The sequence below is a fragment of the Sinocyclocheilus anshuiensis genome, unplaced genomic scaffold (genome assembly GCF_001515605.1).
Source record: "Sinocyclocheilus anshuiensis isolate Anshui unplaced genomic scaffold, SAMN03320099.WGS_v1.1 scaffold964, whole genome shotgun sequence".
In the NCBI taxonomy this organism is placed as follows: domain Eukaryota; kingdom Metazoa; phylum Chordata; class Actinopteri; order Cypriniformes; family Cyprinidae; genus Sinocyclocheilus; species Sinocyclocheilus anshuiensis.
In genome coordinates, this window is record NW_015552666.1 from 552,279 (window position 1) to 565,269 (window position 12,991).

Below are 12,991 nucleotides of genomic sequence, written 5' to 3' on the forward strand. Positions count from 1 at the left end.
TTTTTTTTTTTTTTTTTTTGGGGGGGGGGGGGGTACCATACACATAAGAAAAACTGAGCACTTTGGAAACTAAATTTTGCACATTTTAAATGAAGTCATTTGTTGGCCTTTTAAAACAAAATCCAAAACGCACTGAAATTCTGTAATGTCTTAAAATAATTTAAATTTATGTAAATTGTCTTTCTCCAGCAATTGATATTAATATGACTGTTCAAATATCTATTTTCTGTGTTCAGTGAAAGCTTGTAAAATATACAGGTTGCATTTAGTCAGTTTTATTCATTTTCAAACAATAGTACAATTTAGTCCACACATGATCCAAAATGAGAAATCTAGTAGTGAAATGGTAAAAATCGAATTAACACTGAAACAAATGTCTATCAGTGGGGTTTTGTACTTAAAGGCAAAATTCTGTCATTATTTACTCACACATGTAACCCATATTTCCTTTTGTGTTCATATGGTTTTGCAAGAACACGAGGGTGATCAACTGAATGTTCTTTTGAGATTATATGGCTCATTAACCTTTCAATCCCACTGTAATTCTGTGTGTGTAGTCTAGACTGTTCCTCTCTTCTTGATAACATGCTCCATCGTAGCTGTCTCTGAGGTGTCCAAACTGATCTTGTATTTGGCCAGAATCTTGAGAATGGGCCTAAGCTTCAGCCACCACTGAGTCTTTGGTATACGATGTCTGGAACAGAAACAGACAGTGTGAGCACATGAGGATGCAGTGATAAGGCAGGCTTCACTCAGTGAATGACAATGTGTACAATGAAGTGAAACAATGGTAAAATGAAACAGAGGGATCACTCACTCAGAGTCAGTGTCCTCTTTGAGATCAGAGAGAGGCTGGAAGATCGTGGCTCTCTTCTTCATTACCAGAACACAGGCAGAGTCCGGTGTGTTAGCAAAGATACGTCCTGCTCATATGATGATATATGAATGAAAGACATTTATGGAAAGACAAAAATAGAACATTATTCACACAAACAGGTCAGGTTCATATGCAAGACATTTTCCATGATATACGCTACACTTTGGTGTTCCATTGCTTTTATATGCATTAAAGGTTGTGAGAATTATTAGGTATGTTATACTATTTTCTAAGACAAAATTAACCTAACATGAAAAGTAGCTAGTTAGAACACATTCAATCTCATTATCCCTCTCTTAAAATGGTGATTTTGGCCTTTCCCACTTTTTGACTAACCATCAACTGCAAACACAGTCAAGCCATAATTGTGACACCGATATTCAGTTTATTATAGTAAAGCATGTATATGTATATTTTTTCATTATTTATTAATTTAAATATTTTTCAATTATTAGTAGTAGTTGTGATATTTTTTAAGGTGTGTTTATTTAATGTTTGGTTATGCACACGTGAACCATAATTTTGTACAAAATTTTGGCAAAAAATTTTCATAAAATGAATACAAAAGACAGCTTGAATGCTAAAACGTCTCATTTACATATTTAGTTTGACTTCCTAAAGTTGACCGTCACCATTTTTAAAAAATAAAATCTCTCTCTCTCTCTCTATATATATATAATCTCTCTCTCTCTCTCTTTATATATATATATATATATACACACACATACAGTGCTGCTTGAAAGTTTATGAACCCTTTAGAATTTTCTATATTTCTGCATAAATATAACTAGGGTGACCATATGTCCCCTTTTTCCCGGACACGTCCTGGTCAGGGTTTCTATATTGCCTAAAATATCCAGGTTTCAAGTCCTGTAAAAGGCAAGTGCTCTGGTTAAAATCCTTTTCCTCAGCCGTCCACTCATTGAAATTACTGTTCACTCACCATGTCTGTAACACTCCTTCAGTTTTTCAGTCAACCACAACACTGCTTTAGCACCCATCTTTGTGCCAAAGTTCCTATCAAACGGTGTAGGGGTTCCACCCTGAAAATACATGAGAAAAATTTGTAATTGAGCCCAGGTCCCAGAGATAATGACAAGGGAATTCTCAGCTCAGTTATAATGTTAAAAACAAAGAATGCTATCAATATTGTACACACAGACCTGCTGCATGTGCCCAAGCACATTCTTGCGGCAGTCAAAAACTCCCTTGCCCTCTTCTGAGTACAAGTTGAAGATAAAATCTGTGGTGTAGTTTGCATTACATTTCTCATTCCTGAGGGAAAACAGTTTGATGTTATTTAGAGTGCTGGTACAAGAATGAAATAAGACCAGAGTCATTTGTCTAGATTACTGGAGAAGTTGACTGAATGTAAAACAGAGAGCAAAAAGATGCAGAAACACATTGTGTGACAGAATGACCAACCTAAGGATGAGGCCTCTTTTCACTGTGGTCTTCATTTTCTCCAATAAGTGCTCCACGTTTGTCTACCTCCCAACCAGACATTTAATGGTTAAAAACAAACAAAATGAGATGCATTCAATCAAACATCAATTAAACCAAGCATGTTTCACCTCCAGGTCGTGAATACCAAATTGTTCTTCATAGATATAAGCAGCATCAGCCCCTGCAGCCAGTCCTGCCATGGTTGCCAGATATCCACACATGTTGTTATTCTGCAACCGAGATGGTCCAAACAATTTAGGTGGGAAACGGTTATTAATTATTTGTATTGGCTGCCATGCCAAATCAAGCACACCTGCTTGCTTTTCTGTTTAATCTAACAGTGTTTTGTAAACATATATGCTAATAAAATTGTAACACTTTACAATAAGGTTCCATTAATTAATGTTAGTTAAATGTAAAGTGTATTAAAGTGTTAGTTAAGTGTTCTAATCGCAGAATAATATCCCCCCATTGTTTCAATGATGAAAACCCTACGCTTTGTTCCAGCTGCGGATTGTTTGATTCTATCGCATGTCTTAAAAGACACAAAACAGATGCTTACACTTATAGTTGGGGACTTACATGTCTGTGAGCTGTATATTCATTTTTATAATATGTGGTTTCTCACAGTTGTGATAGTATTGAGAGCAGTATCAGCACCGATGCTGAAGTCTGATCCAGGAATGTTATTAGACACAGTAGCTGGAATAACAACCAGGGGAATACACAACTCCTCATATTTTTCTCTGGCAGTCACTAATTCCAAACCTCCAACAAAGGCCTAAATAAGAGAGAGAGAGAGAGGGAGAGAGAGAGAGAGAGAGAGTATGTAAGAAGGAAACAGAAAGGTGAGGTAGTAGCATGTGGACAAATAAAAAAAAATAATTTTATTCATATTGTAAGTAGTATTTGGAATTTTCTCACCTCAAACCCTCCAATGATAACCAGGGCATGAATGTTAAACTTGGCTATATTCAGACTGATCTCTTCAATCATTCTAGCTGGCAGTGACCTCCAGAGAGAGACAAAAACAACAACTAAATGCTGGAACTCACACTACATACACTACCATCCAAAGGATATTTTTTGTTCACCAAAGCTGCATTTATTTGATCTAAAATACAGTCATAGGCGGAAATCCCGGGGTGGGGGGTTGTCCACCCTAAAAATATGATTAAAAACCAGGCTGTGTATTGTAAATAACAATGTTTTATACTTCAAATAAATGTGTAAGTAGTAAAACAACACAAACGGGGCAAAAATGCGTTTTAAGTTTAGAAACATTTTGAGTCTCCCCTCCCTTGCCGCACAGTGCTTTGGTCCAAATGCCTGCTTTCCTCTTTTACATCACCTACACACACACACACACACACACAAGTCCGGTGAGAGAGAACAAAGCCAATAGTTGTGGAACTCCAGTAAGGCTGTCAAGGCTATTTTATTCACTTAAACATCGGATAAAGTGATTATTTTCTCTTTAATACAGATAATGCCAATGTATTTTTCGATGAGTCGCTATGTTAGCAATAACAACATTACCTGCTTGACGGAAAGGGTTGCCAGGTTTCACAACAAAACCCGCCCAATTGCTACTCAAAAGTAGCCCAAAACTAGCCCCAACTAACCGCGTTTTGAGGGGGTCCCCCGGTAAAAATCGCATTCAGGGGGCTAAAATACACGTTATTGGGGATGCTTTAATCCGCGGACATGAAAAACAACCCGCGGCAACAGTGATAAAGTAGCCCAATTCCACCAATAATATAATCCACGGGAAAACCGCGGACTTGGCAACACTGTGACGGATATTAATGTCTAACAGCTCGAAGTTGTCTAATTTGGCACGGTCTCCCTGCTGCACTAATAGTAAGGCTTTCCTCTGTGTATACATATCCTTACAAGTACAATTTTAGCTGGATTATTTGTGTCCCCTTCAAAAATTGCTCTTGAGAAATTTTATGTTTTGTCCCCCCCAACTGTTAGACGAAATTTACGCCCATGAATACAGTAAATATTATTGCAATTTAAAATAAATGTTTTCTATTTTAATATATTTTAAAATGTAATTTATTCCTGTTATAGCAAAGCAGCCATTATTCTAGTCTTCAGTGTCACATGATCCCTCAGAAATGATTTTAATATGCTGAGTGATTTGGTGCTCAAAAAAACATTTCAAATTTTTATCAATGAAAGGAAAACAGTTGTGCTTTTTGATGAACAAAGTTCAAAAGAATATTTTCACATTATAAATGTCTTGTACTGTTACTTTTGTAAATGTGTCCTTGCCGAATAAAAATATTAATTTCTTAAGAAAATCCCTTACTAATGTAGTTGAGTTGGAATATTAAAGCACTATTAAGAGATATAAAATGAATTCATATGAATTAATGAACAGTTCTGTTGTACCTCTTGGTTCCTAAATTAGAACCGCCTTTGCCTGTCCAGCCTCCCACATAGCCCCATGTCATTGGTTCAATCTGTGAAAAGCAGGAGACAGAGATTAAATTGAATTGACGCATTCCTTCATATACTCATGGATTCCTCGTGTATGTTAAATACTTTACAGCTCCGTGTGCAAGTCCATCAAAGCCGTCATGTACAGCTAGCATGCTGTGTCCTTGAAGGATACCGATCCTGATGGCTGAACGGACTGCTGCGTTCATTCCTGCACATGGAGCTCCCACGTTCATGATAGCTATGTTTATATTACTCTATAGAAAGAGTGAAAGATGGAAGGAGGAAGATGTTAAAAAAGCACAATAAATAAATATATAGAAGAGGTAGAGAAATTCATACATATCTGGAGTAAAGCCTAACAAAAGGGATAAACTACATGATAAAATGATGCTTGTTATACACCTTCACGTCTGGGGCGGTCACATGGGCCAAGAGTTTATATGTGTTCCAATTGTTCTCAAAACTCCTGCAGAAGAGAAACAACAAATCAATCACAAGATCAGTTTGTTATAACAAAAAGAAAGAAAGAAAGAAAGAAAGAAAGAAAGAAAGAAAGAAAGAAAGAAAGAAAAGGATAGAGAACTCACTTTCCCCTGAGCTTAACAGCTTCCTCAAATCTGCCCTCTGCCATAGCTTTGGTTACTTCTTTTGTCTAAAAAAGTGAATAAGAAGATGTATTACAAATTGAATCACATAACAAGGGTACAAATCAACAAACCAAACATTTGCATCAATATGTTTATGCAAAAAATGAATAAATAAATAATTAAAATATATTGAAAATGATACAAAATTACACTACCATTCAATAGTTTGGGGTCAGTAAGATTGATTTTTTTTTTAATTAATACTTCTACCCAGCTAGGATGCATTAAATTGATCAAAAGAAACAGAATTTTCTATTAATCAAAGAATCCTGAGAAAAAATATTTTTCCACAAGAAAATTAAGAGAAAGAAAATTTCTTTCAAAAACATGAAAAAATCTTACTGACCCCAAACCTAAACTGCAAATTATATAAAATTATAAAAGAAACCCCAAACTTATTAACTTAAATTAACTTTACTTAAATTTGTACTAAAATTATATAAATAAATAAAAACTTATCTGTACATATCTGATTTGGGAAAACAGCAGTTTGTTGAAATACCACATTGAAACCAAGGCAGGATGTGTCTGTGCCTGCTCACCACTTGCACACACTCCATAAGAGGCAGTCGAACAGCCATGTTTCCAGACAGACTGACCACACATGCAGGGGTGTCAGGAGTGGCCTCTAGCAACGCCATCACAGCCTCCACCCCCATCCTACTGCCCTGAGAACAAGACAGACAGGGAAGACCTATTGGCAGCATGTTACAGATGCATCAAATAAACTAAATCTGAATTCTAATCATACCAAGATTCTGTCAAAGGCTGAAGGTGTTCCTCCTCTCTGCACATGACCCAAAATAGTGGCGCGTGTGTCAAAGCTGAGCTTCTTAGTGACCAGCTAAACAAACACAAACAAATGTGAAGAATTAGCCATGCCATGTTAAGTACCAGCTGATAAAAAAATCCCAATAATCATATTTTTATGCTTACGTTCTTGATAATATCACAGGTGATAGGTTTGCCATGGTGATCCAAAGCACCTTCTGCCACAATGATGACATTCAAACGATTGCCAATGCTTCTTTGCTGCACAATAAAGACAGCATAATGACATTATACAGAATATAATGATGATGACGTTGACTATGATGATTAAAAAAGGCAGTTATAATGTGTATAGATCTTACATAGGTAAGTCTCCTGCACAGATGGTCCTCCCATCCTTCATCTGGAGGCATTTCAGGAATAAAAACCCAGTCAGCGCCACACGCCAGGGCAGTGACTAAGGCCAAATATCTATATATACACATAAACATATACTGTACATACACTCTTGGTTAGAGGTAGAACATAAGAGAAACACTGCATTGTGATAACCAGGGTAATTATAGAACTAACTTATTTTAACTAAAATTAAAATAAAAAAAATATGCTAGAAATAAAATACATTTTAGCTGAAATAAAATAACATTTTCAGTTAGTATAACTTGATGTACTAAAATAACTAAAACTAATCAAATTAAATAAATAATGACTAATAAAAATGACACAAACACACAACAAAATTACTAAAACATTAATTAAAATTACCATTTAAATACAAAAATGAATAAACTATAATAGTATCTTAACTATAAAAAAAAGGTAAAATAACACTGGTGGTAACCTAGTGTAATGATACTACTGCAACTGATTTATGATCAATAATCAAGTCAAATTACAGAACACTGATTGGCATAAGATATGGATTTTTGCTGTAGAACAGATAATATGTGAACATACAATATCTATGCATCCATACTGCAACATACCCACAATGCCTCCCCATAACTTCCAGAATGAAGGCTCTTTGATGACTGCAAATGTGAGATAAGAACAGACAAATCAATGTGTTGTCAAGTTCAGAATCCAACTGTGTAGTGCCATATGTACATGCATGTGTGTGTTTGTATGTACCTCTGTACTGTTGTTGTGATGGCATCCACTACTTCCATGATCCTGTGCAGAGCTGAATCAGTGCCAATGGTCATGTCTGTGCCACAGAAATCATTGTCGATGGATCCCACCATCCCAACGATGTTCAGATGAGATGAATGTTTAGCCTCCTCTGCTGTGATTTTACCTATGAGCAAAGACACACAGATATGTGCTTCTCTCTACATATCTATGACAGACTGATAATGATTGCTGTGTAATATGGTCCTACCTGCTTTCAGCAAGATTTGGAGCAGCTCACTCCACTCATTGCGAAACTCGTTGGCGCCTGTCAGGCTCCCATCTCCACCGATAACACACAGATTAGTGATGCCCAACTTCACCAGGTTACATGCTGCTTTAGCTCTACCCTCCTTAGAGCGGAAGTCCTGACAGCGGGCACTGCCAATCACTGTGCCACCCTGACAAAATAGTCAGAGATAAATAAGAAAAATAATAGGAAACACAAACACTTCAGCAAAAATGCTAAACATTAAAATAACTTAAAGGGGTCATATGATGCGATTTCAATTTTTCCTTTCTCTTTGGAGTGTTACAAGAACTTTAAAGAAGATCTGTAAAGTTGCAAAGACTAAAGTCTCAAATCCAAAGAGATATTCTTTATAAAAGTTAAGAGTCAACCACGCCTACCTAAAACGGCTCGTTCTAACACGCCCCCACATGTCTACGTCACAATGTGGGAAGATTTGCATAACACCGCCCAAATGTTTACACAAAGAAAGAAGGCGTAACTTTTATTCTCGCTGTTGCCGACCGCCGCCATGTCGTGAAGGCGCTGTGTGTTTCGTTGTGAAAGCGAAACTACTTTGTTTGGTCTTCCAAAAGAGGACGATATCGCTTCGTCATGCCTAGAGCTGATCCGTGCTGGTTGCTGAGGAAATACTTCAACTTCGCGCTGTTGATCGCCGGATCGGCTTTCACCATGGACGAAATGGAGTCCAGCCCGGGGTCGTCACATGTGGTTGCTGCAGGCAGCACAATATGGTAAGGAACGTAACATTTCCGTCACACGCTTGAGGAATTCGGCCAATCACAACGCACTGGATAGCTGGCCAATCTGAGCACACCTTCCTTCTTCAGACCGATGAGCTTTGTAAAAATTGACGCGTTTCAGAAAGGCGGGGCATAGAGGAGAAACAATAATGTACAGTATGTGGAAAATAATGTGTTTTTTGAACCTTAAACCGCATAAACACATTTCATTACACCAAATACACAAAATGTTCTTTTTAGCAGCATCATATGACCCCTTTAAGATGTTGGCCAAGGAATATACTAAAGTCTGGTGGATGGTTAGTGTGGTTGAGATGTGTTGAGATAATATGAAAGGGATAATTTAGACCCACACTGCTCTCTGGCTACTGTGCTAGACCAGTGGTTAAGGTTTGGCTGGTTAGCAAGGGTTTGAGACTGCCCACGCTCTTGTGGTGCCATCAGCCAATCAGCATTGTCATGATGTCATTTGTCTGCGGCTCATGTGATTACTCACTTGGAATTTGTGGGCAGCAGTGTGTATATGTGTGTGTGTGCGTAACATTACCCTAAGTCACAAAAGCAGGTCTCTGGGTGAACTCTGGCATTTTGTAGACCACAGAGGTTATACCATGCAACATGATCACTTACACACATACACAAATAACCTGGTGCACTCATCCCTTAGTTACAGTTATGGGTTGATTATGTTGATGTGTGCACAATAATAAATACAATGAGCAAAAATGTTTGTTGAAAGCAGGAACATTTCTAGTCTTTCAAAAGTACTGGGACACGGGCCTCCCATCAAAAAGTGTTCTCATATTGTGATACTCTTTACTGTTTTGGATATATGGATATAAATTGTCTTTACTTGCAGTACAGAGTGTGCTGCATGTTCACAAGCAATAAAGAGCAGCTTCATAGCTGACACACGAATGATATTAGACATTTGCGAGTTTTGTGTCATAAAATGGACTGTGGGTAAATTTGACCTCATCCAGCACTATTTTTGTTTTCTGTCTTATAAAGTATCCCGTTACGGTGCAAGAAACTGCTCCAAACGATTCAGTGCATGAGTGAACTGTTTGAACTCTTTCGTGCCCCAGTAAATGGGTCTAGTGACGCCCCTGGATGAAGGTGAAGGGAGATGATGAGTTTATTACCAGCTGCAGCATCATTGACACGCTCTCCCAAGTTGCTTGTCGGATGTTATCTCCTCCATCGACTAGGCCCTGATAACCCTAGATGCACACAAAGATTGGAGGATGCATAATTGAAAGCACATGCACACGTTACATAATAAATACACTTTAAAAATATTGAGTGGATTTAGAATTGAGCAAGAGCTGAGTGAATTAGAAAGTGAGTTTCTCCTGCATAAGTTAATAGCAGTAATATTACAAATTCTCAATTTCTGTGTGCAGCGAATGGTAATCTTTCACCGTTAATTCTTTATTTCTTATGTGTATGTGCTTAGATGTACAAACCTCATGTACAAAATAGACTTTCGCACCGGTGTAGATCCCAACTCTCACCGTGGCTCGGACAGCAGCATTCATACCTGAGATATAATAATTAAAGAATCATAATTATTGCACATATTCATTCATACCAGAACTAGAGGTCTAAGGTTGTCTTTAATTTGTTACAAGCATTACATTTAATTAAGATTTGGTGACTGTTCATGAAACGTATCAAGCTAACTACTAATTAACTGGAAAGTGTGTGAGAAAAAACTGCTTTCGGTTTTATTCTAAACCTGTTATCTTGTCATCTGGTCACACAAACACACGTGGTGGTTAAGTCCCATTGAAAAGGGCAATCTAAGTGGCTCGAGTTTCCTTTCAAGATTGAACCAGAGAGGACAACAGGCAAGCTTCATTGCCCAGCTCTCTAAAGCAACCACATTTCCCCAAAGGTCACCGGCTAAATATAATACCCCTCAGACAGAGAGAGAGACAGAGAGATCATACGGAGGAATTGAGTGAGAGGGAGAGGGAATGATGGGACGACCATAGTTAAGGTTCTTCTAGGACTAGTTGGCATTACACAGTTATTTGACTTATTCTCCAGCTTGTACCAGATAAGGTTAAAGGTCGGTTCTTTTTCCTACTGCTAAAGGTTGGATAAAAGGTCAGTGTGAAAGCTTTTGCACCTCTCATGACCTCTCTGATATACGATTCCTGTTGCTCATTCAACATGGCTGCTGTAGTAAATGAGGAGGTGGTAGTTCAATCAGGTAATCAAGCAACCAACAAAACCACTTCAAATTATCATCTATCAAGTTACGCCCAAATTCAATACCACACACATTTGACTTTATGCCTTGCATTTTAATGCAAAAGAGGATGAAACTGCATATCACTCTTGATAATGCAGGTAAAAACCTTACTAAATGACAAATAATGATATTTTTCTCACTCCACAAAATCGAAACTCAATTTCAAAGGTATAGTTCTTCCAAAACTGGAAATTATGTCATCATTTGCTCACACTCATGTCATTCTAGACACATATTCCTTCATATTGTGAAACACAAGAGATGTTTAGCAGAACGCCCATGTTGCTCTTTTCCATATAGCAAAAGTGGACAGTGATTTATGCAATCCAAATTTACACTACAATGAGGAGGAAGAGAACAAACTGAACCAATTTAGAATGCATGCACAAATGCATGAAGAAGATTTGTATCATAAACATTTTCATATGGAATTTTATACTGTTATAGTGTTTATACTTCCAATTCATTTTGGGTCAGTGTTTTTTTTAAATAAATGAATATTTGTATTCAACAAGGACATATTAAATTGATCAAAAGTGCCAGTAAAGACATTTATAATGTTAGAAAATATTTCAATTTCAAATAAATACTGTTCTTTTTAATTTTCTATAGAGTTTCCACAGACAAAATGTGTTTTCAACTGCGATAATGGTAAAATATGTTGCTTGAGAACCAAATCAGCATATCGGAATGATTCCTGAAGAATCTTGTAACACTGAACATTAAACAATGTTACCGACCCCAAATTTCTGAATGGTACAGAAACATAATAACCAAATCATCTATTGACATTATAAGACCAATGGTAGATTATTTGTTTTGTTGTATAAAGTTGTCATATCATAAAAATGTGGAAAAGTTATCTTTTAAGACTTGTTAGTTTCAGTATTACAAATTAGGATGAAGAGATAATGAAAGAGTGCACCCCAAAACTGTTTAAAGCCCTACTTCCACGGAATTGGCCTCCATAAAGGCCCATACACACAAATACACTCTTCCTCACCTTGTGCATCTCCTCCAGAGGTGAGGACAGCGATGGCCTTTCCAACGCCCATCTTTGTGGGGTCCACAGGTGCTGAACGCTGCATGTTGAGATGGCCTGGGGAAGACCAGGGAAATTTTGAAGTGAACTGTCACCTTTCTCTGTCAGACCACTGATAGAGACTGATTGAGAAAGTGGAGTGGGAACGTGCTAGCAGTATGAACTCCCTCTACCCTGGCATGCAGTGTCACAGACATGATCCACCCCCTTTATAACTAAATTTAAAATTATCTGCAGTGGCACCACACGCTGCTAGTGTTCTGACTAAAACAAACACACATAGACACTGCATTTACTGTCACTCTGATTCCATGTCATGTGATCTTTATGCACAAACAAAACCAGATACAAACACAAAACACTTACACAGACAAACAAAAGCATACAGTCATGGTTGGACATGCATACACCAACATACAGCAACATGACCTTTATGCTATCTTTTCCCACAGGACATACTGTGAGTATGCAGTGCAACAAAATATTCACATATGCACACACACACACACACACTTACAGCCATTGTGTATGGTGGTAGAACAGCCGAGGTTGTTCAGGGTTCCGTCTAAATAGTTTGTAGAAGTGCACTTTCTATCTATAACACAAGGGCATCGAAAAAAGATTAATTTACTTCTACATCCTAGAATAATCAACACAGCTCTAGCATGACTAAATTATTTATAGCACGCTTATATCTGATATTTCTGAGAAAACACTATGAACACAGTATCATGATTATATGGCAAGGAAGTGTGTCGTTTGTCTTTGTTTAGTGCTGTAACTATTACAGATGATCCTTACTATAACGGGAACAAGGAAGGACTTTGATCAAGCTCAAGACTTACCTAAATGGCCAGAGCTGCATTATCACTGTGTTTGTTGATCATGTCGATGTGGTAAGACGTTCTGCAGATTTAATTTTACTATGATGTAATTCCACAGATTTAGGTCACCAATATAATGGTAGCTAGCTGGCTAACACAGAGGTTTTGTCAAAACTTGGGAAAAACTTGTGATAATCTTGGAAACATCAAAACAAATCACTACTTTTTTTGCACTGCATGCCATTGATTTCCAACAAAACATGTATATTGATTCATACATTTTATTGTGTTTAATTCTAATTATGTAATTAAATTATGTAATTAATAAACTAAATTATATCAACTGTATATCTATATCAATATCTATGTATCTATCTTTCTATCTGTCTGTCTGTCTGTCTGTCTGTCTATCTATCTACCTCTCTGTCTATCTACCTCTCTGTCTATCTATCTATCTATCTATCTATCTATCTATCTATCTATCTATCTATCTATCTATCTATC

The 12,991-nt window shown here is 37.2% G+C and overlaps 1 protein-coding gene across 1 annotated transcript in view; it reads right to left on the bottom strand.

Moving 5' to 3' along the window:
- Positions 1-52: 52 nt before the first annotated feature.
- LOC107667407 (ATP-dependent 6-phosphofructokinase, muscle type-like) overlaps positions 53-12,991 on the bottom strand; it is a 15,723-nt gene continuing 2,784 nt past the window's right edge. The window contains exons 3-26 of the mRNA XM_016459081.1: positions 12,181-12,258; positions 11,625-11,720; positions 9,828-9,901; positions 9,504-9,581; positions 7,577-7,766; positions 7,327-7,492; positions 7,182-7,226; positions 6,558-6,666; positions 6,361-6,456; positions 6,176-6,268; positions 5,967-6,092; positions 5,365-5,429; positions 5,180-5,243; positions 4,885-5,031; positions 4,727-4,797; positions 3,248-3,335; positions 2,952-3,104; positions 2,784-2,858; positions 2,452-2,541; positions 2,303-2,364; positions 2,041-2,152; positions 1,821-1,920; positions 818-923; positions 53-694 (exon numbers count right to left, since the gene is read on the bottom strand). Of these exons, the coding sequence (XP_016314567.1) occupies positions 559-694; positions 818-923; positions 1,821-1,920; positions 2,041-2,152; positions 2,303-2,364; positions 2,452-2,541; positions 2,784-2,858; positions 2,952-3,104; positions 3,248-3,335; positions 4,727-4,797; positions 4,885-5,031; positions 5,180-5,243; positions 5,365-5,429; positions 5,967-6,092; positions 6,176-6,268; positions 6,361-6,456; positions 6,558-6,666; positions 7,182-7,226; positions 7,327-7,492; positions 7,577-7,766; positions 9,504-9,581; positions 9,828-9,901; positions 11,625-11,720; positions 12,181-12,258 (2,420 nt within the window). The 3' untranslated portion in view covers positions 53-558. The remainder of the gene's footprint in view (positions 695-817; positions 924-1,820; positions 1,921-2,040; positions 2,153-2,302; positions 2,365-2,451; positions 2,542-2,783; positions 2,859-2,951; positions 3,105-3,247; positions 3,336-4,726; positions 4,798-4,884; positions 5,032-5,179; positions 5,244-5,364; positions 5,430-5,966; positions 6,093-6,175; positions 6,269-6,360; positions 6,457-6,557; positions 6,667-7,181; positions 7,227-7,326; positions 7,493-7,576; positions 7,767-9,503; positions 9,582-9,827; positions 9,902-11,624; positions 11,721-12,180; positions 12,259-12,991) is intronic.